This window comes from Somniosus microcephalus, chromosome 2 (assembly GCF_052327205.1).
Source record: "Somniosus microcephalus isolate GS21.2 chromosome 2, FLI_Smic_1.0, whole genome shotgun sequence".
Classification (NCBI taxonomy): domain Eukaryota; kingdom Metazoa; phylum Chordata; class Chondrichthyes; order Squaliformes; family Somniosidae; genus Somniosus; species Somniosus microcephalus.
Genome location: NC_140988.1, coordinates 226,971,384 through 226,996,748, shown reverse-complemented (window position 1 = coordinate 226,996,748; position 25,365 = coordinate 226,971,384). Strand labels below are relative to the sequence as shown.

At 45.8% G+C, this 25,365-nt stretch overlaps 1 protein-coding gene across 2 annotated transcripts in view; it reads right to left on the bottom strand.

The window, feature by feature from the left end:
- Positions 1–25,365, bottom strand: part of atp10d (ATPase phospholipid transporting 10D) — a 269,873-nt gene that overhangs the window by 155,357 nt on the left and 89,151 nt on the right. For both annotated transcript variants that reach the window (XM_085969712.1, XM_085969722.1), the window contains one exon: positions 5,997–6,331. In XM_085969712.1, the coding sequence (XP_085825838.1) occupies positions 5,997–6,280 (284 nt within the window). In that variant the 5' untranslated portion in view covers positions 6,281–6,331. The remainder of the gene's footprint in view (positions 1–5,996; positions 6,332–25,365) is intronic.

Below are 25,365 nucleotides of genomic sequence, written 5' to 3'. Positions count from 1 at the left end.
AGTGGGAGACGAGACCGGGTTGCAGTGGGAGACGAGACCGGGTTGCAGTGGGAGACGAGACCGGGTTGCAGTGGGAGACGAGACCGGGTTGCAGTGGGAGACGAGACCGGGTTGCAGTGGGAGACGAGACCGGGTTGCAGTGGGAGACGAGGCTGGGTTGCAGTGGGAGATGAGACTGGGTTGCAGTGGGAGACGAGACTGGGTTGATATTTGTGGTGCAACAAATACACCTTTGGAAAAAAGTCAGAGCCCTAAGATGCAAATTTTACTATCCAGCACATCACAAATGGCAAAGCAATTCCTAAAGCTAACATGCTACACTGGATACACCCATCCCATAAAGGTGCACAAATCCAGCAAGCAAAAGCTGATGGTTTAGCTGAATAGCCATTTTGTTGTAATTTATGCAACTGGCCAATGCCAGACAGCCTCAAAACTACGAGAAAATAGAGAGATCGACCTAGTGAATTATGCAGCTGCTTACCAGGCTGTTTTGGAGAATACAAATTAAGTAGGTTAAACTTCCTGAACTGGTAACTTTTGTGGCCGGCTATATGACGTGCATGTGAAAACCCATTTAAAGACAGTTTGAATGACATCCTGAACAACTGTGTATGAGACACGTTGGGCACACATCACTGCGTCAGGGCACTAGGGTACAAAGTCACTGACAATTGAAAGGATTCAAAGAAGAGCAACAAAGATGATTCCAGGCATCTTAAAATTAGTATGTTTAAAGATCCAGATGATGGTTCCTCCAATGAAAACAAGTTTAGCTCTGTGAGTGTCTCCTAAAAGCTAAAGCCTTAATCCCTGAAATCATCTGCTTTGCTCTTCTTGAATTCTCTCCAATGTATCAACATATCATGGGTGGAGTAAGAACATGAAAGGTGGATTGTGGAAAGAGAGAGCTTAATAGGCCAAATAACTTTCTTTTATTCCATGCCTTCTTAAGCTCTTAAGATTTATTGTTGGACAGCTTATATTAACGTATTAAATTATTTACTCAGACTGGCACAAAACCAGGACTATCTTACTGATCGTAATTGTAGTGTATGTGCCTTTAAGAGCCCCCTGTGTACTGTAATGCCGGTAATGGCCACTCGGGCTATATAAGCCTGTATATTGTGTTGTATCAGTTAGTTCCCCTCCAGACTTTGTTCAGTAAACACCTGTGAAACCAACTCCTGTCTTCAGTGTCTCTATTAACACACGGATACAACAGTAATATATATGCATGCCAACCTAGAAAGCTAGCAAAAGCTGACACACAGCTTGTTAATGACAAAGAAGTAGGGGGTTTTGCAAACAGCAAGGGGGAATGTAAAAGGCTTCAGAAAAACAGACAGCTAGATAGAATGGCAGAGATGCAATTTCATGTGGAAATAAATGTGAGGCAATTCATTTTGAGGGAAAAAACAAGAAATGAGTGTATACATTCAATGGAAAGATGCTGAAAGGCATGAATGAACAGCAAGACTTATGGGTTCAAACACATAATTGTCTAAAAGTGTGAGCACCAGTAGATAAAGCCATAAAACAACATTTTTGGTTTAGAAGTAGGAGCATAAAGTATAAGCGTAAAGAAGTAATAATAAATTTACATGGACCACGGCAAAAGAACTATGTTCAGTTTTGGGCGGCTACTATAGAAAGGACATCAAAGCCATAGAGAGTACATTGCATAGATTCACCAGGATAATGGCACAGATGGAAAACTATAGTTATAAGGAGAGACTTGAGGGATTGGGACTACTTCCACTGGATCAGGGAAAGCCAAGAGCAAATTTAATAGAGGTTACTAAAATGATGAAAGGTTTTGATAGAGTAAATAGGAGGGAACAAAAGAACGTTCGCGACCACAGGACGTTCCAAAGCGCTTTACAACCAATGAAGTACTTTTGAAGTGTGGTCACTGTTGTAATGTGGGAAACGCGACAGCCAATTTGCATACAGCAAACTCCCAAAAACAGCAATGAAATAATGACCCGATAATCTGTTCTATTGGTTGAGGGATAAATATTAGCCAGGACAGCCAACAGGGCAGACAAGGCGAGGGTCCGAGGGGCCTCGGTTTAACGTCTCATCTGAAAGACGGCACCTCCAGACAATGCAGCATTCCCTCAGTATTACACTGAAGTATCTTGAACTGCTGATACCAAAGACTATTTCCACTACTTAGTGAGTCAGTGATGATCAATTGAAAACTGCCACTGAGAGAGTGTGGAGAGGTTAGAAGAAATTTATTTACCGAGGGTTGTTAGAGCATGGAATGCTTTGCCATGGGGAATAGGTGTGCCAGAGACCATTGCATCTTTTTTTCAGGGATAATTGGATAAAAATATGAAGCAGAAGAAGATACAAGGCTATTGAGAGAGTTGAAGCAGTAGGATTAATTTGGATTGCTCTAGCAAAGAGCCAACATAGACATGATGAGCCAAGTGGCCTCCTTCTGTGCTGTAAACATCTATGGTTCTATGATACACAAATGTTCCCTTTACATGTTTTAGAGGGCAAAAAGTCTAAGTGTGTGGAAGCCTGAAAGAGGGAAAGTAGAAATGTTAAAGGCACAAAATTGATGGTGCTTTTAGAGTGTTATGGGGGCATGATCCCCAAGAAAGATTTTCATTTTATACATTAAAAATGGTACATTCTGATTAATTTCAAGCATGTTTATACTTTACAGTTGACATCTTAATCCAAAAAAGTGATATTTAGATTTGCAACAGTCTAATTTTCCAAAAGTTATTTCAGCAACCACACTGTAGCCCCTTCCTATCCTTGAAGAGACACTTGAGGCCAAATATTCTTAACCCTGCTCCACCGGTGGAAGTGTTCCAGCTTATGACCGCAACAGAGTATCCTGGGTTACAGAGGATCACTTGATTTAAATACCAGCAGCAGATGCCCTTGTTTCTATGGGTTCATCTTGGCCGCCTGCCAGAAGGTAATGTCCATGTGTGCGTTTTGGGTGAGAAAAGGATTGAACTGGCTTTGATACCCCTATGGTAGATTAGCATGACAATATTTAGTGTCAAAATGCACATATGAACAACAGCTAGTTCGATGGAGTACCAGAGGGCACCCAGGAGATGCAGAACTATACTCTGGTGAGGGTGGTGGGAAGAGAAGAAAATTGGCAGAGAAAAAAAAATTAACAGTGATGAATTGGCTTGGTGGGAAACTTTTAAAAGATTTAATGTCAGCATACATAAATGAATGAATGAGAAAAATGCCACATCAGTACTTAAAGCATTGGTTGCAGCATTAAGTACAGACTTCAATGTTAAAAAAATCACTCAGGCCAACAACAACTGTTAAGAAGCATTACTACAAAAGTGGCTCATGCTGCGATGTACTAACAAAACCAATGAAAGTAAATTCTTCTTCCAATGTACCAGACGCGTACACGATGCAAATACAGCAGATTAGAATTTAGAGAAGAACTGAAATGTCTGTGAAAAACCATTTACTATTAAAATATTAATCAATGCATATAATAAAAATGTACTAATGTTCAATGCTATGCATTGGTGTCAAAAATAATCAGCTACTCGACAAGAGATCCCTGGTGGCAAACTCAGGCAGCGAGATAAAAAAAAAAAAGAAATGTCAGTGGTGGCAATACCAGACAGGCTCTCGGGACACAGTAAGGGTGGGATCGGACACAAATCAGTGATCCAACTGGAAAGGGGGGGGGAGGAGGGAGGGGAATGAAGGAATGTGGTTGTCTGATGAGATTAGGATCATTTTTTCCCCTACATTTCCCGAACTGATTTTATTTTCAAGTGATGCGGCAGCACAGCAAATGGTTTCCATTTCATGATTGTATCATGACCCAGTAGCTGTTGTCTAAAACACTGGTTAAAGGCAGAAGGAAAAGTTAAATGGCTAAGAGGCGTATTTTTCCTGTTCACGTGTACTTTACCTTTTCATAGAAGTAAAAAACGTCACCATAGATAACTTTTTTTAAATTGTCAAATTTGTTGCTGGCATGGATACTCTTTAGATTGCTAAGCTGCACCGGTGATAACAAGCATGGAGTGTGTCCCTAAAACATTGGAAACATTAAAATCCACAACTTTAAATTGGCCTGATCCAGAGCCATGGGACCCAAGGAAAGTTACTGGTCACATATCAACTGTTCATAATTTTCAATTGAAACACCAACTATTTGGGCCACAGAAAATGCTGGAAAAACTCAGCAGGCCAGGCAACATCCGTGGAGAGAGAAATAGAGTCAACGTTTCAGGTCGAAACCCTTCGTCAGGACTGAAAAAGCACAGGAAATGAAACAGATTAAAAGGCCAGTTTGGGGGCTGGGAAATGGGGATGAAAGAACAAAAGAGAAGTGAAGAGACATTAAGAGGTATTCAAAATGAGACGAGATGGTGATAGGACTAGTGGAGAGACAAAAGGCGGCTCTAGATAAGGTGTGCAATATGCTGGCAGAATGAGAGACAGCTGCCATGTAGGAGAGAAAAAAAATGGGGAAGGGCACAAAACAAAGGTGTGGATAAAAAATATATATAAAAATGTAATGGGGCCGAGGTTATGATCTGAAATTGTTGAACTCGATATCGAGTCCGGAAGGCTGTAAAGTGCCTAATCGGAAGATTAGGTGCTGTTCCTCGAGCTTACCCTGGGTTTCCGTGGACCACTTCTGTTCACTGTGTACATCAATGATTTGGATATAGCTCTAGATTTGAAAATTGTACCAAAATAGGGGACATAGTTAATTCTTTAGACGATCAAAGGAAGCTGCATAGGGATATTGATGCGGGAATGGTCTAAGAAGTGGCAATTGTAAGCCAGTGTCAGGGAGGTGATATATTTAGCGCAGAAGAAATAATATTAGTAATTATACTCTTAATGGAAGTAGGCTCAGTGCTGTGGAAGAGCAGAGGGACTTGTGGGTAGAGGTTTACAGGACATTAAAAAGCAGTACTTCAAGTTGGTGAGGCTGCAAAAAAAGTTAATGGAATTCTAGATTTTATCACAAGAGATATAAAATATACACCTCCACCCTGTGCACCATGGTCACCTCTATGGCCAAAGGTAGGACAGAAAAGACAAGTTGTTGAAAGCCGGAGTGAAGACTGAGAAGGCGACACAGGTTGTCCATTAAGGGAGGAGGACTGACAAGAGATATGGACACAGATCCTCAACACTAATACCTGCAGCAAAATGCACAAAGGCCCATTCAAGATCATCTATCGCATCTAATGCACCACCCACAAGCTCCTTGAACTTCTGGAGGGACTGTGGCTATAAAGGCATCACTGACACATATTCTGGTCATTCCCTACATCCAGTCATCCTGGTTAGCATTCCAGAGAGCAATAGAACATTAATTGATCTTTTAATCCTAAAGGATCCAGCTCAGTGGTTGCTGGGCCTGACCACTGGAGAGCGAGAGCCCCTTGGGATGAGCAGGCTAGCACAACCATCACTACTAGCTCCAAGAAGGTGCATTCCTCATCCCTGTGGCAAAGTGCAGCCTTTCCCACAACAATGTGGGACATGTGCAAATCAGAGTGAGTGATGTTCAGCTTCCACGTGGAACTGGGAAAATACCACACAGTCTAAAGTCTGTTCTTAGCACAAACTTGCACCTTCTACACACACAGATACCATGAAAGGCAATGTCCCTAACCGACATGACCACTAGTAGGCAGGGCCTTCCTGCCAGTCTCTGGCGTAACTAATCCCTAGATACAGTACCAAGAGCATACAATCTGCCTCGATCCCTTGATTCACACTGCTTCCGGTGCAAGCAGAGGCATGCTGAGAAACCTCTATGCAATGGCTTCTTTTTTAATGCTTCTTAAGTGACAACATTTACTTTTAGGAGCACCAGTCTATACAAGCCACCAAAATGTTACAATTTCAAAGAAAAAGAGGGTAAGGGATTAACAATGAAGTAGTGATTTTACATTTATATCGACATGAAGAGGTTAGATTGTACAAGTAATCTTCCAGTTAACAGACTTTACCTGTGAAACTGTTCAAACAAATTCCTTGGAATGAAGTTTAGCAGAGTATACTTGGTCGTTTGAATCCTATTGGTCATGTAATTTCTGACGACCTTTTCATATTCTTCAGTGAATCCACCAAGGCAGGGAATTACTAAACGATGTTTGCATCCAGATTTCTGCGGTCGTGAAGTTTTGAACCATCCGGGGGATGATGATAAAGTGTATCTATTACTGCTCCCATCTGTAGACAGCAATCTCTGCCATCTGTAACGTGCCCATTGGATGGGGTTTGCCATCTTCATAAATCCTGACCAGCAGGTATATTTGGGCGCACTGGATCAACCAGGGCTCAGCTAGAAAAAGCACAAAGAATACAATAAAATCAAAAAATTGTTCTTGTTGGCTTTGGACCAAAATGGCTGCTGATTTCTGCCGTTAGAGCGAGGTTTCCGGACATACAACCTCTGGAAAAGCCAAAGTTTCCTGTACATAGATAACTATATGCAACATACAGTAAATTCAGATTTTGTTCCCCTTTTTAAAAACAAACATGTTTCGGTTGTTGGAGTAGTCAAACTAATTAGTAAGAGCATGGTGCCCCCTAGTGAGTCTGTGAGGATTTACAGTTCATTTGGACACCCTGACACAGGAAATACAAAATCATTAAGAGTTCGTCTCAAAAGAATTATGCAGAATTTTACAGCACAGAAGCAGACCATTCGGCCCAACAGGTCTATGTCGGTGTTTATGCTCCATTTGAGCGACCTCGTCTCACCCCATCAACATATCGTTCGATTCCTTTCTCCCTCATGTGTTTATCTAGCTTCCCCTTAAATGCATCTATACTATTCGCTTCAACCATTCCATGAGGTAGCGAGTTCCATATTTTCACCACTCTCTGAGTAAAGAAGTTTCTCCTGAATACGCTATTGGATTTATTAGTGGCTGCCTTATATTTATGGTCCCTAGTTTTGGATTCCCCCACAGGTGGAAATATCTCTACGTCTACCCTATTTGCTTAATTAAGAATTTTCTTATTAGTGCCCCTGATGGCTCAGCTGAGCCAATCAACTCAGAAGATCCCAAATGTGATCCTTGCTCTGTGTTGCGTTATCTATTCTCCATTGGGTGGTGGGAGGTGAGCTACAATTGGCTTCAGCTCTCCTCGGTTTAGGAGAGGAGGGAAAGAGAGTCGTGGGGGGGGAATTTTCCCAGCCCTGGGGAGGCGGGACTGCTGGGAAAATGGCAAAAACTGGGAGCGGGTACCGAACCCACTCCCAACCCACCTCCGTGCCATCTTCCCGGGAGGCAGGTCCCCGACTTGCGCAGGGACCCATCTCCTTGAGGTGGGAAGCGGATTAGAGCCAATTAACTGCCTGTTAACAGGTAGTTAACAGGCAGTTAAGAGGCTTATCCCCATTTTACCCCTGCAAGTGTGGGCTTCCCAACAGCTGCGCACCTCGCCAGGGTCAGCGAGGCGAGCAGTGGGTCTGCGGGGGTGAGAGGGATCGAAAAGTCCGCTGTGAAGGTGAGTGATGGGTGCAAGTGTGGAGAGGTAATGCAAGTGTGGAGAGGTAAGTATGAGAGGTGAGTGTAAAGTGTTAGAAAAAGTTTACTTACCTTTGCTTCTTTCTGCAGGCTTCAACCCTTGAGGATCTGGAGGTGCCTCATCTCAATGGCAGAGATGACAGAATGGCTGCTGCATTCTCAGATGCAGCAGCCATCTGATTTCTGCTGAGGAGAGAGGTTTTGGTGAATCTTTACGCAAGGGCTCACCTTAGAACAGAGATTGTTAGTGTTTGACAGCTTCTCAAAGCTGTCAAACGCTGACAATTCATCTGTCAAAAATTCTCGACAGATGAAACGTCATACGCTGACGTCCTCCATCACCGGCTTTCCCTTAATTGGCCGGCTAAGCCCACAGGGCGGGCTTAACAAGGTCAATCAAGGGAAAATAGCGTGGGTTGGCTGGGCGTCATTGGGGGCGGGATTGAAACCCGAAAACCAGCAGTCCCGCCCCCAATGAGAAAATCCAGCCAGTGGTTTCTGCTGCTGATTGCGATCTGATGACCCCTGCTGAAAGTCCATGTGTGTGAACATCAGGTGAACTCAGCTGTCATGCGCTCTGCAGTCAAAAAGCCTGCTGACACTGTCTTGGCTCACACAATGATGACCACTTGGAAGGAGGGATGGAAGGGGAGGGACAGATGATGTCTGGAACCATAATTCAGCAAGGAGCCAACATCCTGAAGAAAGGAAAAAATTGAGAACAGATTGAGTAATGAATACTCAGCAATGCTGATGGCAACAAATGTAGTACTGTGTCAAACCGTAACACTGTAAAACCAATTCATATACTGTAAAAGGGAATATACAGATCTAAGGACATTTAGAATATCAACTGCGCTAATCAAAATATCTCACCCACCAATGTGCAGAGACGATCCCAAATGATCAACAGCAACATGGCTAGCACTCTCCAGATAGTACAGCCTGCTTCTAAACTTTAGAACACAACCATAAAACCTATTCTGACATTCCATGCTCAAAATTGGCTGCCAGGCTATGACTCCAAATTGTGGTGGGCTTCTTTATTTTTGCAGCATGTCAGAGACAGACAAACCAGAGTGTGTTAGAGTTACACAAGGTGAGATCAGGAAGAGAGAGAGAAAGAGCCTGTTCTCAGACACCTCCTAGAGGATACATATAACATCCCAGTAACAGAGGGCTGGGGGGAAACCAGTTACCTACCTGAGTTCTGAGCTAGAAAACAGTGTACATCAATAAAGGAGGCAAGGAGAACAAAATCTTTAGAAAAAGGTATTCACATACCATAGACTAGAGCAGCTGGAAAGATTTTGTTCAGCATGTCAGCTTTGTAACAATTACATTTTTTAAAAGTTTCTCTCGTTTCTTGTGTAGCAAAAAAATACACAAAACCCCTTTGTTAGGACAGGTATTTTGTGTATTTCTGTGTCATTTCCCATTCCTTAAATCTTAAAGCACTTTATAATTGAAACAATGCTAGCCCTATTCACAGACTGAGTGCTTACATTTGGAGAGCTAAATAAAACTAGTATCAGTTGATTTGCCTCATCAATCACAATCTTACAAACGTTTATGCAAAGCAAGTTGTCCAATTCACAATAATGGCAAGGTGTCCAGTGACACCACAGTAGAATGAGCAGAAATGCAGTGATTAAAATACTGTTCAGAATTAGGGGCTCAGCCAATTTCTGCAAGCGGCTAAAACTTACCCAGAAAGAATTAAAAAATGAAAGTTTGCTTGGATCCATAATTTAAAAATCAAGTAACTGATCTCTCCTGTGATGATGCTCCTGGAGAAAAATAAACAATATTGTCTCCTTCTTGCTGCAACAGTGATTCTCATGCCTTCCTACTCGTACTTTCTCTGTTGCTTTCTTTGTCGTTCAATTTCTTTCTCTCTCTCTCTCTCTTCACATTCTTTTCTCAACGTCTTTGGCTTTTTTTCCTCACTCTATGGAAATTTCTTGTCACGGTGTCTCATCTCTCTACTGCAAGTTTCCCCAATCTCTCCCAATGGCTTTCACGCTTTCATTTATCAGTGCAATCAATTTCTATTCCTAATCTTCATTAAAGCCTCGGGTATACAATAAGGGTAGCCAACATGCACATGTTGGGATGGGTACTAGGATCAGGCAGGCAAAGGCTGTCGAGGAGTTGCTGGTACACAGGTGGGTGAGAGAAGGGGCCAGGGGTTGACGCGTGGGAGGCAGCGGACGGTGGGACACTGCTCGGCCTAGGAATACACGTGAATGTGGAAGGTGAATGAGATCTGGTGACTATGGCTTAATAACACTTGTGAGGCAATGGGCCCTGGGACCATTCAATAGAAGAGGCTGTGGTGTAGGATCTGCGCGTACTGGGGGGGTTAAAGAATACTTGAGGAAGGAGGAATCTAGAAACAACTGGAGGGATATTGGGTGACTCTCTGGTGGCTGGGATGTGGGATTGCTTGGTATGGGGTCTGGAAGCCAGCACATTTGATCTGTGCAGAATTTTTTTTTCCTAAGTGGCCTTGCTTGGCGCACAGATAGGGCCCTGTGTCAGGAGGAGAGTAGCTGCTATCTATATATATAAATCGGTACATCTGTCTGTCTGTCTGTCTGTCATTCTGTCTGTCATCGCCTGTGCGTCTGTCGGGCTATGCGCTCGAAAGTTACAGGGCGTACCTACGCGCGCGTTACCTCCAAAGAAAGCTTACGCTTCCGAGACGGTTTTAAGCGTATTTACGTTTCGGCCGGGCTAAAATCCCGCCCGCGGTATCCCAAAAACCTTCAACGTTCCGCTCATTAGCATCTCATTATCCGCTCATTAGCGACGGAGTGACCTCGAGCTCGACCAATCATACGCCGGGTTGCTGGCGTGTGCCGCCGGGCCAATCGGTGCGTGTGTGCCGGGCCTTATCATTCTGAACCGAGGTGAGTCGCCGCCATCTTGATTCCAAACTTTTCCTTTCTTTTTCCCGCTTTCTGCGTCTTAAAAAAAAACGTTGCGTTTAAAACACATATTGTTTTTTTAAAAAATGTAGAAAGTAATTAACTTATCTAATCTCATTAATTTTCCTACCTTTCCCCGTTTTTCCAGGTAGGCCTAGAAGCCTCGGCGTCTCCTCCGCACCCACGCCCGAGCTAGGCACCTCCCGGCCCCACTCGAAGACTGGAGGGCCGAGCCTCAGCCCAGCGCCGCTAGGGTGCGCGCGCAGCAGGAGCTGAGACGCGGCGTCTCTCTCTGGCTCGGCCGGGGGGCGGGGCTTGCTGAGCGTCGACGGTTACCCTGGCAACCGGCCCCGCCGGCCGTCTCGCACAGCCGCAATCGCCGGTCTTCACCTCGGGGGGGGGGGCCCCCGCGCGCCCCCCCTTCCCCCCCTCCCCCCTTTTCCCTTCCCCCCCCTCCCCCCCTCCCTTCCCCCTCCCCTCTTCCCCCCCCTCCTTCCTTCTTCCCCCCCTCCCTTCCCCTCCTTCCTCCCTTCCCCTCCCTTCTTCCCCCCCCTCCCTTCTTCCCCCCCTCCCTTCTTCCCCCCCTCCCTTCCCTCCCCTCCCTCCCCTCTTCCCCCCCTCCCCCCTTCCTTCCCCGCCCCCTCCCTCCCCTCCCCCCTCCTCCCCCCGCCACCTCCCCCCTCCCTCCCCCTCCTCCTCCCCCGCCACCTCCCCCCTCCCTCCCCCCTCCTCCTCCTCCCCCCCGCCACCTCCCCCCTCCTCCTCCCCCCGCCACCTCCCCCCTCCTCCTCCCCCCGCCACCTCCCCCCTCCTCCTCCCTCCCCCCCGCCACCTCCCCCCTCCCCCTCCTCCTCCCCCGGCCACCTCCCCCCTCCCCCTCCTCCTCCCCCGGCCACCTCCCCCCTCCCCCTCCTCCTCCCCCGGCCACCTCCCCCCTCCCCCCTCCTCCTCCCCCGGCCACCTCCCCCCTCCCCCTCCTCCTCCCCCGGCCACCTCCCCCTCCCTCCCCCCGCCACCTCCCCCCTCTCCCTCCCCCCTCCTCCTCCTCCCCCTCCTCCTCTCCCCCTCCTTCCCCCTCTCCCCTTCCCTTCCCCCTCTTCCCCGCCCCTCCCTTCCCCTCTCCCCCTCCCCCCTTCCCTTCCCCCTCCCTCTCCCTTCCCTTCCCCCTTCCCCCCTCCCTTCCCTTCCCCCTTCCCCCCTCCCCCTTCCCCTTCCCCCCTCCCCCTTCCCCCCTCCCCCCTTCCCTTCCCCCCTCCCTCCCTCCCCCTTCCCCCCTCCCCCTTCCCCTCCCTCCCCTTCCCTATTCCCCCCCTTCCCTTCCCCCCCCTCCCTCTTCCCTTCCCTCCCCCTCCTTCCCTTCCCCCTCCCTCTTCCCTCCCCCTCCCTCTTCCCTTCCCTCCCCCTCCCCTCCCTCCCCCTCCCTCTTCCCTCCCTCCCCTTCCCCCCCTCCATTCCCTTCCTCTCCCCCCTCCTCCTCCCCCCCTCCTCCTCCCCCTCCTCCCTCCCCTCCTCTTCCTCTCCCCCCCTCCTCTCCCCCCCCTCCTCCCCCCTCCTCCCTCCCCTCCTTCCTCTCCCCCCCCTTCCCCCCCTCCCCTTCCTCTCCCCCCCCTTCCCCCCCTCCCCTTCCCCCCCTCCCTCTCCCAGTCGCTCTCTCTCTCTCTCTCTTCCAACAACAACATGCCCTCGAAAAAGCCTCGGCACCGCCGGGCACTTCAGCTAGTATTGCTATATAAAGGGAAACAGTTACAACACATATGTGGAGAACTGACAGAACTCATATGAGATAGGGGGGGGGGGGGATGGGTGGAGAGAACAGAAAACTAAGGGACATTAAAATTACAGACTCAAAAAAGAATCAGGTATCCCAAAGCCCATTTGATGAATCGAAGCTCCTGCAGTGGAGACAACACCAAGATCCATCACTCTTGAAACATTTTATGAACGCTGCAGAATCCCACTAGATCCAAGTTTATGTTTCATTTAAATGTCTGAAGGTACCATCGATTTTTCACAAACTTCAGCCAGACCCTCGGGGAGGGAATCTAATACCAATGCAGCAGCTAGATATTTCATTTTAGAAGCTAGTACATTGTGATTGCATTCAATCCCCCTAAGGCTATAGAACAAAAAAAGAAAATCCAACAAACTGTACAAAATAATCCAGAGGAGACCAGGTCAATTGATTGCACTGGCTGACTGCCCACTGACTTCTGAAGCTGCAGTCACAGTTTTAAATTTACCAACATACACGACTTAAAACTGAATCACAGCATTAAGAAAACAACAAATAAAATGTTTAGCAAAAGACCGTGCAATACAAGAACTGTACAATATGTGGAAGGGGAAGCCACTTATGATCATTTATGAAATAGGTTTGAAGGAAACTGTACCTTTCAAACTATTTAAAATTAGGAATATATGAAGGACTGTAGATTTAATAGCCTTCCCGTTTTTACAGAATGAGCTAGCTTTGTAACCTTTAAATGAGCAACTGCCCCATTTATCTAAATTCTCAACAATCCAGGAGAATTATTGCTCCTGAGTCAATTTAACATACACATAAAATAAGGAATGAGGCAGCCATTTGAATATCTATAATTAGAGCAAGTGGTATTACACATCCTAGAACCGGTAATGCACAGAGTACAGATCCAAAGAATGTTGAGAGTTGGCTTCACAGTGGAAAGAACAAGATCAAAGATCTTAAGTTCACGATGACATTAGAACAGCAGCCACAAATTCTGCAGTCTGGCAAATACTTCACATTTGCACCTGGACACTGAGCACAGAGACTAATTGAAAGGTACTTTCTCTACACACAGTGGGCAAGTTTGCATTAGTTCCACATTGGCAAGAACCAATTTTGGAAGTGCGAGATTCCATGCAAAAAGACTTGTTGAGTGAACTGCAGCTATAATCCAAGGGTCATTGACACTGTTTGCTGTGGTGGCAAGATGTGTCTTCACTCCCGTGAAGCTCAGTAGTTTGATATTTTGATCTCAAAGAGCGATCAGAACCAGTAACCCGGCTAGGATCCTTGCCCCCATTTAGCAGCTCGTTGTATACTGGGTTTGACAAACTCTATAATCAAGGTGCCTTCTTAACCATGGACAGGGACACTCAGATGAAAGGAACTGTAGAGATAGAAAATAAGTAAACCCCTCTCAAAAAATTCGGGCTTGGGATAGTTGTATTTTCTACACTTAAATCAGTAGCAGTGAACTATTTAACCATGGGAACTATCAGAGCCGAACCCCATCAGGTTTTCAATTGAGATCCATACACATATACAGAAATCCTAACTAGTTACAGATCAGAAACTGAACCTGATTTGTACTTCTCAATCCTACACCACATTTATTCACCAAGAACTGCAACAGGATCTTAAAGGAAATTAGCAAAATTGTCCAACCAAGGAGGAGCTGAGACCAGTGTACGGGGCCATATGGGTGTCCTTCTTGTCCCGGAAGAGGGTGGTACATTCCCCCCCACCCCCCCGCTCGGAATACAGACTGGGTGCAGCTGCTTGAAACGCGGATAAGATGGTATTTTCTCGACATCTGTACCAATGTAGGCTCCTTACAACCTGCTTCCCATTCTGGAGAACTGCGAGGGAGGATTAATTGGACCAGATAAAATGTTACGATAGTTGAATTTGTCCATAAACCCTACTGATGTGGGAATGCCACCACCCACATCACCTCAAAGGAAGAGAGGTCCCAGACTGCTGTCACTTTAAACACTGGTGTAAGAGCGAACCCTTCCTTCGAGGGAAGTAACCATAACTCACACCCACTGCAATGCCAACATGATTGTTTCTAAAAACGCTTCTCTATTTGCATTGAAAAATTTACCTACAATGTAAACATTTTATTGAAATGCCAAGTGACAAAAACTTTTTTTTAACTTTCAAAATCCAACAGCGTAATACCTCACAGCCTGCCATTTTGAAAATGAATAGGTGAGCAGATGTAACCTACGTACTCCAGCACTTGGTGCAATAAAACAAGAACAAAAACCATCCTCACCACGTTCAATGTAGGGCATTATGTACCCTCATACACAAATATACATTTGGAAATTAAAAGGTATACTGCTCCTTTAAGACAGAACCATATCAGGCAACAATGAAATATGAATACTGAGCCTTCATTAATAAGTTATGTGCAAAACCAATCAAAATTCCATCGCAATCACGAAAAGTGCAATTGGGAATGTGTGTAGGAATCCATTTTTAAACAAGAAAATTGGAAAACCTGATCATCTGATCTTTAAGGGCTGGGTTTTGCCAATGGGGAGCTTTTGGAGGCGGGACTCCCACTTGTCGAGTTTCAGTCCCGCCTCCATCAACTTCTGGCCAACCCACGCAATTTTCCCTCGATTGACCTTGTTAATCCCGCCCAGCGGGCTTAGCAGGTCAATTAATGGAAAGCCGGTTACAGAGAATGTCAACGTATGACGTTTCATCTGTCATTGTCATCGTTTGACAGCTCCATGAAGCTGTCAAACAGTAACATTCTCTGTAGTTTGATGAGTTCTTGAATTCAAGACTCATCAAACCTCTTTCTTTAGCAGAAATGAGATGGTTGCTGCATTGGAGAATGCAACGGCGATGTCATCTCTGCCGGTGAGATGCGAGACTCTCCGCATCCCCAACTCTTGAAGCCTGCAGGAAGAAACAAAGGTAAGTAAACTTTTACTAACACTTTCCACTTACCTCACATACTCACCTCTCCACACTTGCACCCATCACTTACCTTCACAGCGCACTTTTGCACCCCTCCGACCCCCACAGACCCACTGCTCACCTCGGTGACCCTGGTGGGGTTCTGAGCCTTCGGGAAGCCTGCACTTGTGTGGGTAAAATAGGGATAATCCTCTAATCTGCCTGTTAACAGGCAGGTAAGTGGCACTAATTCCCTTCCCACATCCAAGGAGACGGTACACGGCGCGGCTCAGTTACCCGCCTCCTGGCAAAATGACGCGGAGGCGGGTTGGGGGCGGGTTGAGCACCCGCCCCCAGGTTCTGTCATTTTCCCGGCAGTCCCGCCTCCCCAGGGCTGGCAAGATCGTGCCCTAAGCATTAAATAACCAGTATATACAAACTGATCAATCAAATTGATTGGTCAACATAATCCAATGTGAAATATGAATGGGAAAAGAAATTCTATTTTTAAATTTCAGGTGAATAAAAGTCCATCAAACAGACTCATTTCACAATGTGTATAAATATAGTATATTTATCAACAAGCTGGCCTCAGTGGAAGGGGGCAATTACAGAATGGACATAAAATCTATTTTTTGAACCATTATGCACACAAGTGTGAAAGTACCTGGCACATTCTTTGTCCCTTGTTGAGGATGCATGCCAATTTTGCACAGATGCACGTTAAAAATCACTACAGCTTCACTTAATTGATATCCAGATCCTACTGGAACAATGTGCCTTTTTTGTAAACTTTCATAGTTGCTTCTTAAAAAGGTTCTGACATTTTTCTTTATTCGTTTATGGGATGTGGGCATCACTGGCAAGGCCAGCATTTATTGCCCATCGCTAGTTGCCCTCGAGAACGTGGTGGTGAGCCACCTCCTTGAACCGCTGCAGTCCAAGTGGTGAAGGTACTACCACAGTGCTGTTAGGGAGGGAGTCCCAGGATTTTGATCTAGCGATGATGGAGGAACGGCGATAGATTTCCAAGTCAGGATGGTGTGTGACTTAGAGGGGAACTTGGAGGTGATGGTGTTCCCATGCGTCTGCTGCCCTTGTCCTTCTAGGTGGAAGAGGTCGCAGGCTTGGGAGGTGCTGCCAAAGAAGCCTTGGCGAGTTGCTGCAGTGCATCTTATAGATGGTACACACTGCAGCCACGGTGCGCTGGTATTGGAGGGAGTAAATGTTTAAAGCGGTGGATGGGGTGACAATCAAGCGAGCTGCTTTGTCCTGGATGGTGTCCAGCTTCTTGAGTGTTATTGGAGCTGCACTCATCCAGGCAAGTGGAGAGTATTCCATCACACTCCTTACTTGTGCCTTGTAGATGGTGGAAAGGCTTTGGGAAGTCATGAGGTGAGACACTCGCCGCAGAATACCTAGCCTCTGACCTGCTCTTGTTGCCACTGTATTTATGTGGCTGTTCCAGTTAAGTTTCTGGTCAATGGTGACCCCCAGGATGTTGATGGTGGGGGTTTCGGTGATGGTAATACCAATGAATGTCAAGGGGCAGTGGTTAGACTCTCACTTGTTGGAGATAGTCATTGCCTGGCATTTCTGTGGCGTGAATGTTACTTGCCACTTATCAGCCCAAGCCTGAATGTCGTCCAGGTCTTGCTGCATGTGGGCATGGACTGCTTCATTATCTGAGGTGTTTCGAATGGAAATGAACACTGTACAATCATCAGCGAACATCCCCACTTCTGACCTTATGATGGAGGGAAGGTCATTGATTAAGCAGCTGAAGATGGTTGGGCCTAGGGCACTGCCCTGAGGAACTCCTGCAGCGATGTCCTGGGGCTGAGACGATTTACCTCCTATAATCACAACCATCTTCCTTTGTGCTAGGTATGACTCCAGCCAGTTGATAGTTTTCCCCGATTCCCATTGACTTCAATTTTACTAGGGCTCCTTGATGCCACACTCAGTCAAATGCTGCCTTGATTTCATGGGCAGTCACTCTCACCTCACCTCTGGAATTCAGCTCCTTTGTCCATGTTTGGACCAAGGCTGTAATGAGGTCGGGAACCGAGTGGTCTTGGCGGAACCCAAACTGGGCATCAGTGAGCAGGTTATTGGTGAGTAAGTGCCGCTTGATAGCACTGTCGATGACACCTTCCATCACTTTGCTGATGATTGAGAGTAGACTGATGGGGCGGTAATTAGCCGGATTGGATTTGTCCTGCTTTTTGTGGACAGGACATACCTGGGCAGTTTTCCACATTGTCGGATAGATGCCAGTGTTGTAGTTGTACTGGAACAGCTTGGCTAGAGGCACGGCTAGTTCTGGAGCACAAATCTTCAGCACGACAGCCGGGATGTTGTCGGGGCCCATAGCCTTTGCTGTATCCAGTGCGCTCAGCCATTTCTTGATATCACGTGGAGTGAATCAAATTGGCTGAAGACTGGCTTCTGTGATGGTGGGATCCTCAGGAGTCGGCCGATATGGATCATCCACTCGGCCCTTCCAGCTCTCCCAATTTTGGCACAAGTCCCCAGATGTTGGTGAGGAGTTCTTTGCAGGGTCGACTGGGCCAGGCGTGCTATTGCCGTGTCCATAGCAGGTGCTGAGGTCATAAGAACATAAGAAGTAAGAGCAGGAGTAGGCCATACGGCCCCTCGAGCCTGCTCCACCATTCCATGGCTGATCATCGACCTCAACTCTACTTTCCCGCCCAATCTCCATATCCCTTGACTTCCCGAGTCCAAAAATCTCAGAGGCCAGTTAAGAGTCAACCACATTGCTGTGGGTCTGGAGTCACATATAGGCCAGGCCAGATTTCCTACCCTAAAGGACATTAGTGAACCAGAGGGATTTTTACGACAATCCGATAGTTTCATGGTTACCATTACTTTTTATTCCAGATTTATTTAATTGAATTTAAATTCCCCAGCCACCGGGGTGGGATTTGAACTCCCACATGATCTCTTTGATAATCTTGGGGCCTCCATTTTAGAATCAGGTGTCTAATGAGCTCGTCTAACTTATTATATATTCCTTGTAATACCAGTTACTTGTAAATTTTAAGTGTCAGCTTGGTTCAGTTGGTACTATCCTCTGCTATCGAGTCAGAAGCTCAACCCACTTCAGTACTTGAGTTTGTAATTCAGACTGACAGTTTATTGCAGTACTGAGGGAGTACTGCATTATCAGAGGTGCCATCTTGGATAAGACGTTAAACCTAGGCCCCCGTCTACCTGTTCAGGTGAACATAAAAGATGCCATGGCACTATTCGAAGAACAGCAGTACTCATGGTGGTATTGCATGAGGGCAATATTACTACCTCAAGCAACACCACTAAAAAAAACACAATTATTCAACGTATTTGAAAGATCTTGCATATTGGCTGCTGTATTTACCCAGCTTACAACAATGACTACGCTTCAAAGGTAATTCATTAGATGTGAATGCCTGGAGTTTCCACAGTGATTCTCCCGATCTCCTGCCGTAACTTTGTTGGGAGATCGGGAGAAACCCTATAGAAATGGCGTAAATAGCTGTTTATGCCGTTTCTCCAGGGCTTCTGCCGATCTTCCACCAAAGTTACGCCGACAGAACTCCACGGAAATTCTACCCTTAAGTGTTTTGTGATGACCCATGGATCTGATAAAGTGTTATATAAATACAAGATTTTACTTTCAAAAATGTTTTTAAATATAGTATATTAATTCTCAGGATGTAGACGTCACTGGCAAGGCTGGCATTTATTGCCAATCCAGAGTTGCCTTGAGGTGGTTCTGGTGGGCCTTCTTCTTGAACCACAGTGTTTTTTGATACAACTGAGTGACTGGGTGAAGACTTCAGGCTTCTTTCCCTAAAGGACATAATTGAACCAGTTTGGTTTTTATGATAATCCAGCAGCTTCAAGGTCACTTTTACAGAAGCCAGCTTTTTATTGACAGAGTTTTTTTTTAAATAACTGAATTCGCAAACTGCCATGGTGGGATTTAAACTTGAATTCTTTGGATTATTAGTCCAACCCACTGGAGTACTAGTCTAGCACAACTACGATTAAAATAAAAATCACGGGTGGTCAGTTATTGACCTTATCAGTGGAAATGCACTTTATATCCTCACTTACAAACCTAAAGTCCCTGCAATTTATGTCCATCCGAGATGCCAAAAAAAATCATGGTTCATATGTAGATTTCTACAGGTAGACGCTCCAATCCTGCGTTATGTACCGTCGTCTGAAAAGTCCCAAAGTTAGTGATAGTTTTAATAAATAGTTTTCTTCTGCAAGAAATTACACAGCTTGAGCAGAAGCATCCCTTTGTAAGTGTTACATCAGTTGCTCTAATCAGCCATTACATGGCAGGATATAATGAGAAACAGTAGCAATGGATCCCGTGTCATATGAAAGATCTAATAAAAATAAGCCTACTTTATTACTACACATCCTCCTGCAGTGAAGAGAAACACTTAATAAGTGTTTCACAATTAGCAAAAGCTACATGCAGATCAGTGAGTGGCCAGCAGAGTGTGCTAATATCTCACTGATCGCAGTCTACCATCATTTTTTAAAAACTGAAATGCTCTTGCATATGTGCAATCATCACCCTCAGACATCGGAATGATATTTCTATGCTAATCAGCTACATTTGACAATATTTGTGAAAAGCTATATTCTCTACTTGTAATCTAGGTGAAAATACAGCAGACACTGAACAGTGCAAGGGCCCAGAATATTAAATCTTTTCACAATATGATGGGAGACTAATGAAAACACTTGCATAAAAGAATCATATTTGAAGTCACAATAATTGTGGATTTAATTCACTGCCAAATTAATCATATTCAGTTGTAAAAAGTTTTTTACTAAAACAAGCAAATTCTATGATGAAAGCATGCACCTTAACCCCAGTAGTAAATGGGTAGTAGAAGAATGTGAAACATCTCAGCACACCAGTGAGTTCATTCCAATTCACAGCTGCAGCTTCACTTCTTCCAGCCATCTGCTTCATTAATTAGCAGCAACAAAGGAAATTCCATCTCCCTCAGAGAACTGTCAACCTATGCACTCCTAAATGTGCTATCGTGTATTACAGCCTTCTAGTCAGTGACCAAAGACCGCAATTACTGGCTGGATAATTTCCAAATTATTACACTTTTGTTTGGGGGGGGGGGGGGGGGGGGGAGTGGAAGAGGCACCAGGTATTTTATTGGTCAGTTATGCTCTTTCACCTCTGAAGCCTCAGTTTGAATCCTCTTAGAGCCAATGGGATGAAAGCTTCTTTCTGCTGTCTGCGGGAGACATAAGTTAAGTGCATTCAATTTGAGTGGCCATAACCTAACTAACTCTTAGTGGTTGTTGGTCCACTGCCAAATTGACCAATAAATGAAACTCAAGGGTAGCTGGTGTGGGACATGAAAAGTAGCACTGGTGCAATAGAAGTGCTTTTACATGCAGTAGAATGTGAGAGCATCACCTCAAAATATTTCATGTTAACGCTACAGCTTTCACCATTACCAGACAATAGAACACCAGAGAGGCTACAGCACACTGCTACACACTTCTGGTCATGATTCCTAATCCAGCTCTGGCCCTGAAAATTTAATGGCCCGTAGGCCCGATGGAAGTGCCGGTTTCCTGCATGCACTGCGCATGCGCGGGAAACCGGCACTTCCGTTCCTCTGAACGAAGAGGTTCAGAGGTCGAACGCGTGCGCGGGGGAGGCTGCGCGTGCGCATCGAACTTCGTTTAAAAAAATTTTTTTTTTTTTTTTTTTTTTTTTTAAATACAGGTTTTCCCAGGAATGTAAGCCTGCAGAATTTAGAAATATAAAAAGCAGGCGTAAGGCCTGCTTTTTACAAGGTAAGTGGTGAATTAATTAAAATTAAAACATTTTTTCCACAGGTTTATTATTTTTAAATACTTTAAAGCAAGGTAAGTTGATTTTTAGCCCCGTTAGAAAATAAAATTATTTTTTTCTATAATTTAAATTAGTTTAAAATAGTTATTTCATGTAATTTATAGTTTATTTAAAAAATGTGATTTAAAAAAAAAAAATTATTTGAAGATTTAGTGCTATTTTGGGGCCGTAGTATTTGTAAGTCTTGACAGCACTTCCTGTCAGACTTATAAATGGAGCATTCCCTGCTCCGATTGGCTGCCCATGGCCCACATGATCCCAGGGGACGCATCGAACTAACTGCGCCCCTGGGATACGCAAGCACTGCGCGTCGGCAGCTGGAGCAGGCCCTGGATCGGAATTCCACGGGAGTGCACAGCTCAATGGCCGGCGCGCAAGGTAAGTGCAGATCGGGGGCTTGCACCCGCGGGAAGCCCCCGACCCGAATTTCTGGGCCAATTTTACAAGTGTGGAGTCTCAGAAGATAATTAGCGTTGGAGATTTGAAAAAAAATTTTTTTTTTTTTTTTTTAAACTTTGCCTCTTTAATCTCTCTCTCATAATCCCATCTTTTTTTTTATTCATTGATGGGATGTGGGCGTCGCTGGCTAGGCCTGCACTTAGTGCCCATCCCTAATTGCCCTTGAGAAGATGGTGGTGAGCCGCCTTCTTGAACCGCTGCAGTCCATATGGTGCAGGTACACCCACAATGCTGTTAGGAAGGGAGTTCCAGGATTTTGGCCCAGCAACAGTGAAGGAACGGCGATACAGGTCCTGTCAGGATGGTGTGTGGCTTGGAGGGGAACTTGTAGGTGGTGATGTTCCCATGCGTCTGCTGCCCTTGTCCTTCTAAGTGGTAGAGGTCGCGGGTTTGGAAGGTGCTGTTGAAGGAGCTTTGGCGAGTTGCTGCAGTGCATCTTGTAGATGGTACACACTGCAGCCACAGTGCGCCGGCGGTGGAGGGAGTGAATGTTGAAGGTGGTGGATGGAGTGCCAATCAAGCAGGCTGCTTTATCCTGAATGGTGTCGAGCTTCTTGAGTGTTGTTGGAGCTGCACTCATCCAAGCAAGTGAAGAGTATTCCATCACACTCCTGACTTGTGCCTTGTAGTTGGTGGAAAGGCTTTGGGGAGTCAGGAAGTGAGACACTCGCCGCACAATTCCCAGCCTCTGGCCTGCTCTTGTAGCCACAGTATTTATATGGCTGGTCCAGTTCAGTTTCTGATCAATGGTAACCCCCAGGATGTTGATAGTGGGGGATTCAGCGATGGTAATGCCATTGAATGTCATTCCCAATCTTTGTTTTACTTTCTGTATATAATTTAAATCTAATTTATATTTCCTGCTTTATACTTCCTGGTTTAGACTGCGTCTCAGTGAGGATTCTTCATAACCGATTAGTTCAAGAGCCTCGCTGTTTCTTGTCCTGCTCACAGACACCCTGTAGAGGGCACCGTGCTACCTCAGATGCCGGATTTGAGCAAGTCTGCGCTCTAAAGCTCGCAAAAACTTTGTGGGCAGCGGTCAGCAAGGTGAATGGCGAGCACAAAATCCGGGCATTGTACAAGCAGCACTATAGTAGATTCGTAGGGGGAAAAATTCGGTTACTTTGCACCTCCCGTTAGCACCGCTCGCAAAATTGACCAGTCGTTTTGTGGCGGCGCTAAACACTACCGCCACGATCTCCTGCACCCGCAGATCGTGACGTCAGTCAAGCGGGCAACGCCCCGGTAGCGCCCCAGCACGGATATTGAGTCGCGCCCCCTGCCTTAGCACCTACCACTAGGAACGACAGGTAGAGGGGAACGTTTTCAAGTCGGGAAGGGCCTGGGGGAGCGCTATTTAAAGGCCGGCGCTTCCTGCCTTTTCTTGTTGGCAAAATTTTTGGTTTTAACGCTGTCCTAAGGAGTTTTGGCCCTCAGCACCACATTTGAGGTTCCTAAGTGCTGAGCTCTTTTGGTGGGCCTATCCATTAGTGCTTCCAACACAACTGCATTTGAAGTCTCTCCAAGCCGAGATTCAAGGCTGCAATGAGCAGGGAGTGGCTGGCCAGCAAGATGGCCCCCCCCCCGCTTTAAGAACTGGACAGCGCCAGTCTGTCTGGCTTCCATGGTAATTGGCATCGTCTGAGCTTCGGTAGCGTTCTGAGGTAGCGCCTCGCTCCCTGACGTATGTGCCTTGAGAGGTGTGTAGCGCCTGATTTAACGCTCAAATCACCTCTAGGGGCGATAGAGGCAAATTTTGCAGTTGGAGGCTATAATTAGCGCCGGGTGCTAAACTTTGCGCCCGGCCGATATTAGTGCCCCAAAATGGGCATTACTGAATTTTTCCCCCATAGGATCTATCACAAAGTGAATTAGGAATTACTGCAGCTGTTCATTAATCCCCTGACAGGTACTTCAGTGCCTGCTCTGTAGGCAGATTTCAGATGATTTCAGGCTGCTATGCGCCTCTTAATTTTGGACCAATGGGAAAATATTATTCAGCTAAATTATTCAAAGTAGGAATTTAAAATTTTAATTCACAAAAGCTCCCATCTGGCACCCTGCAGAGATAAGGTTCTTCTGTAATATTGCCTTCCTTTGCTGTAGGGGATTCAAGTCAACGCAATTTTACACTTAATACAGCTTCACAAACATCACCCCAGTGAAACATTAAGAATAGTTAGAACACTGGATAAGTTTAAGAGCAACAAAAGTCCAATATAGAAGTATCACCTTCAAGTATTCTGTACAAACAGTAGAGTGAACAGATCATACATTTTAACATGAAAAGAAAACATATGAAATAACAGAAAATGCTAGAAATGTATGTCAGGCCAGTCAGCATTTGAAGTTTATGTTTTGAGGGAGACTCTTCATCAGAAGCCATATCTTGTTAATTGGTAGATCGAGATTACATGTACAGATCCCTTGTGATTGAAGAATCCTACTGCAATATCAAAAGGGCGACACTTTAAAACTCATATTACTTACTGATTGACACCCAATTATGATGAATTACAATTGTGGATCAAAAGGCCTTTGGTTCAGTAGGTATCATTAGCATTTATCAAACCTACAGTGATAAATTCAGTGTCGGCACTTGCTGAACGAATGGATGCACCATTTATGGAACGGACTTTATTTTGGGAAGACCTGACTCTTAACATTTCAGAACATTTTTACACCAACCTCCATTTGTCTTAAATCTATTACATTTGCTCCATAATCCAGACATCTTGAAACCAAACGACAGAACTCTTAAAGTAGGCCATCTGTAAGCAACAATCATCCATTAGTTAACAACAGCTACACGGCTTGATTTGATTTGGAGTTTGTGGCTGGAAATCAACCAAGAAAGTGCCGAGTAGCTGCACAGTAAGCAAGTACAGGTACACTATCCCTTATCCGAAAGCCTTGGGACCAGCTGAGTTTCGGTTTTCGGAATTTTTCGGATTTCAGAAGGTATTATTATAAGACTGGGAAACTTGTATTTAATATAAATTTTAAAAGTTCAGGCTACCTCTTGCGACTGTTCCGTGTCTCATTCCCCTTCCTGCTTCTCTGGAAAGCCGGAGATCGGCTGACTCCTACTAAGCTGGCCCGCAAATCAGGTCGGGTGGGGGGGGGGGGGGTGGGGGGGGGAGAAAAGAATATCGGACCGGCCGCGGTTCAGGTCGGGGTCGGGGGGGTCCGGGGGGGGGGGGTCGGGGTGGTTCCGGTCCGGGGGGAGAAAAGAATATCGGACGGGCTGTGGTTCAGGTCGGGTCGGGAGAAAAGAATATCGGACGGGTCGGGGGTCAGGTCGGGTCGGGTCGCTGGGGTGGGGGGGGGGGGCGGGGGGGGAGAGAAAAGAATATCGGATGGGCCGCGGGTCGGGTCGGGTCGGGGGGAGAAAAGAATATCGGACGGGTTGCTGCAGCTATCGGACCGGACGCTGTATTGTTGGGTTCACTCTCCCGGTACCTCCTTCACACTGCCCGGCTCGGCCTGCAATCTCCTATCCAGGAGGGAACTCTGTGACCCTCTGCCCTGCTCAGCGCAAGTCGTGCGCCACTCTGGTCATGTCGTGCGCACGACTTACGCTGAACGAAAAAACTTTCGGTTTTTAGAGGTTTTCGGAAGTTCGGATAAAGGATAGTCTACCTGTAGTAATGGCAATGGATTTGTGAGCTGGATATGTAAGAAAGAAGGTGATTCATTGCACGTAGGTCCAGTACTTATAAAAAAAAACACACAACTAGTCCACGTGATCTAGGAAAAGTTGTGATAGAAAGTTAAATACCATTTTAAAAAGGCAGTCGAAAAACAATCCCCAGTAGTAATTTAAGACTGTCAGGAACAGCAACACCTCTGGATCGGATACAA